Genomic DNA, 346 nt, shown 5'->3' with positions numbered 1-346 from the left:
TGGGGTGCTATGGGGCACTATGGGGTGCTATGGGGCGCTATGGGGCGATCTATGGGGCTCACCGCGGTGCATGCGGGCCCTGATGAGCTGCTGCAGTCGCAATCCCTGCGTGTTGCTCGGCTCCGCCTGCAGCAGCGCCCTGACGAACCGCAGCGCCTGCTCGTATTCCTGGGGGGGGCGATCACGTGACTCTACGGTCACGTGACCCCGCGACCCCGGCGATCACGTGACCCCGCGATCACGTGACCTCACCTTGAGGCGGTAGTTGCCCACTGCCAGGTAGTAAACGCAGTCGCGTTGTTCCTCTGGGGCTCCGTCGGCCATCAGCTCTGGGAGGGGGAAATGG

General features: G+C 65.6%; 1 protein-coding gene across 1 annotated transcript in view; it reads right to left on the bottom strand.

The window, feature by feature from the left end:
- Positions 1-15: 15 nt before the first annotated feature.
- Positions 16-346, bottom strand: part of FIS1 (fission, mitochondrial 1) — a gene marked incomplete at its 5' end in the record, with an annotated part of 1,853 nt that continues 1,522 nt past the window's right edge. The window contains 2 exons of the mRNA XM_042892727.1: positions 16-168; positions 253-329. Of these exons, the coding sequence (XP_042748661.1) occupies positions 28-168; positions 253-329 (218 nt within the window). The remainder of the gene's footprint in view (positions 169-252; positions 330-346) is intronic.

Source organism: Lagopus leucura, unplaced genomic scaffold, assembly GCF_019238085.1.
Source record: "Lagopus leucura isolate 7727_CA_CO unplaced genomic scaffold, USGS_WTPT01 34346-0_obj-0_obj, whole genome shotgun sequence".
Classification (NCBI taxonomy): Eukaryota; Metazoa; Chordata; class Aves; order Galliformes; family Phasianidae; genus Lagopus; species Lagopus leucura.
This window is presented reverse-complemented; position numbering and strand designations above follow the sequence as displayed.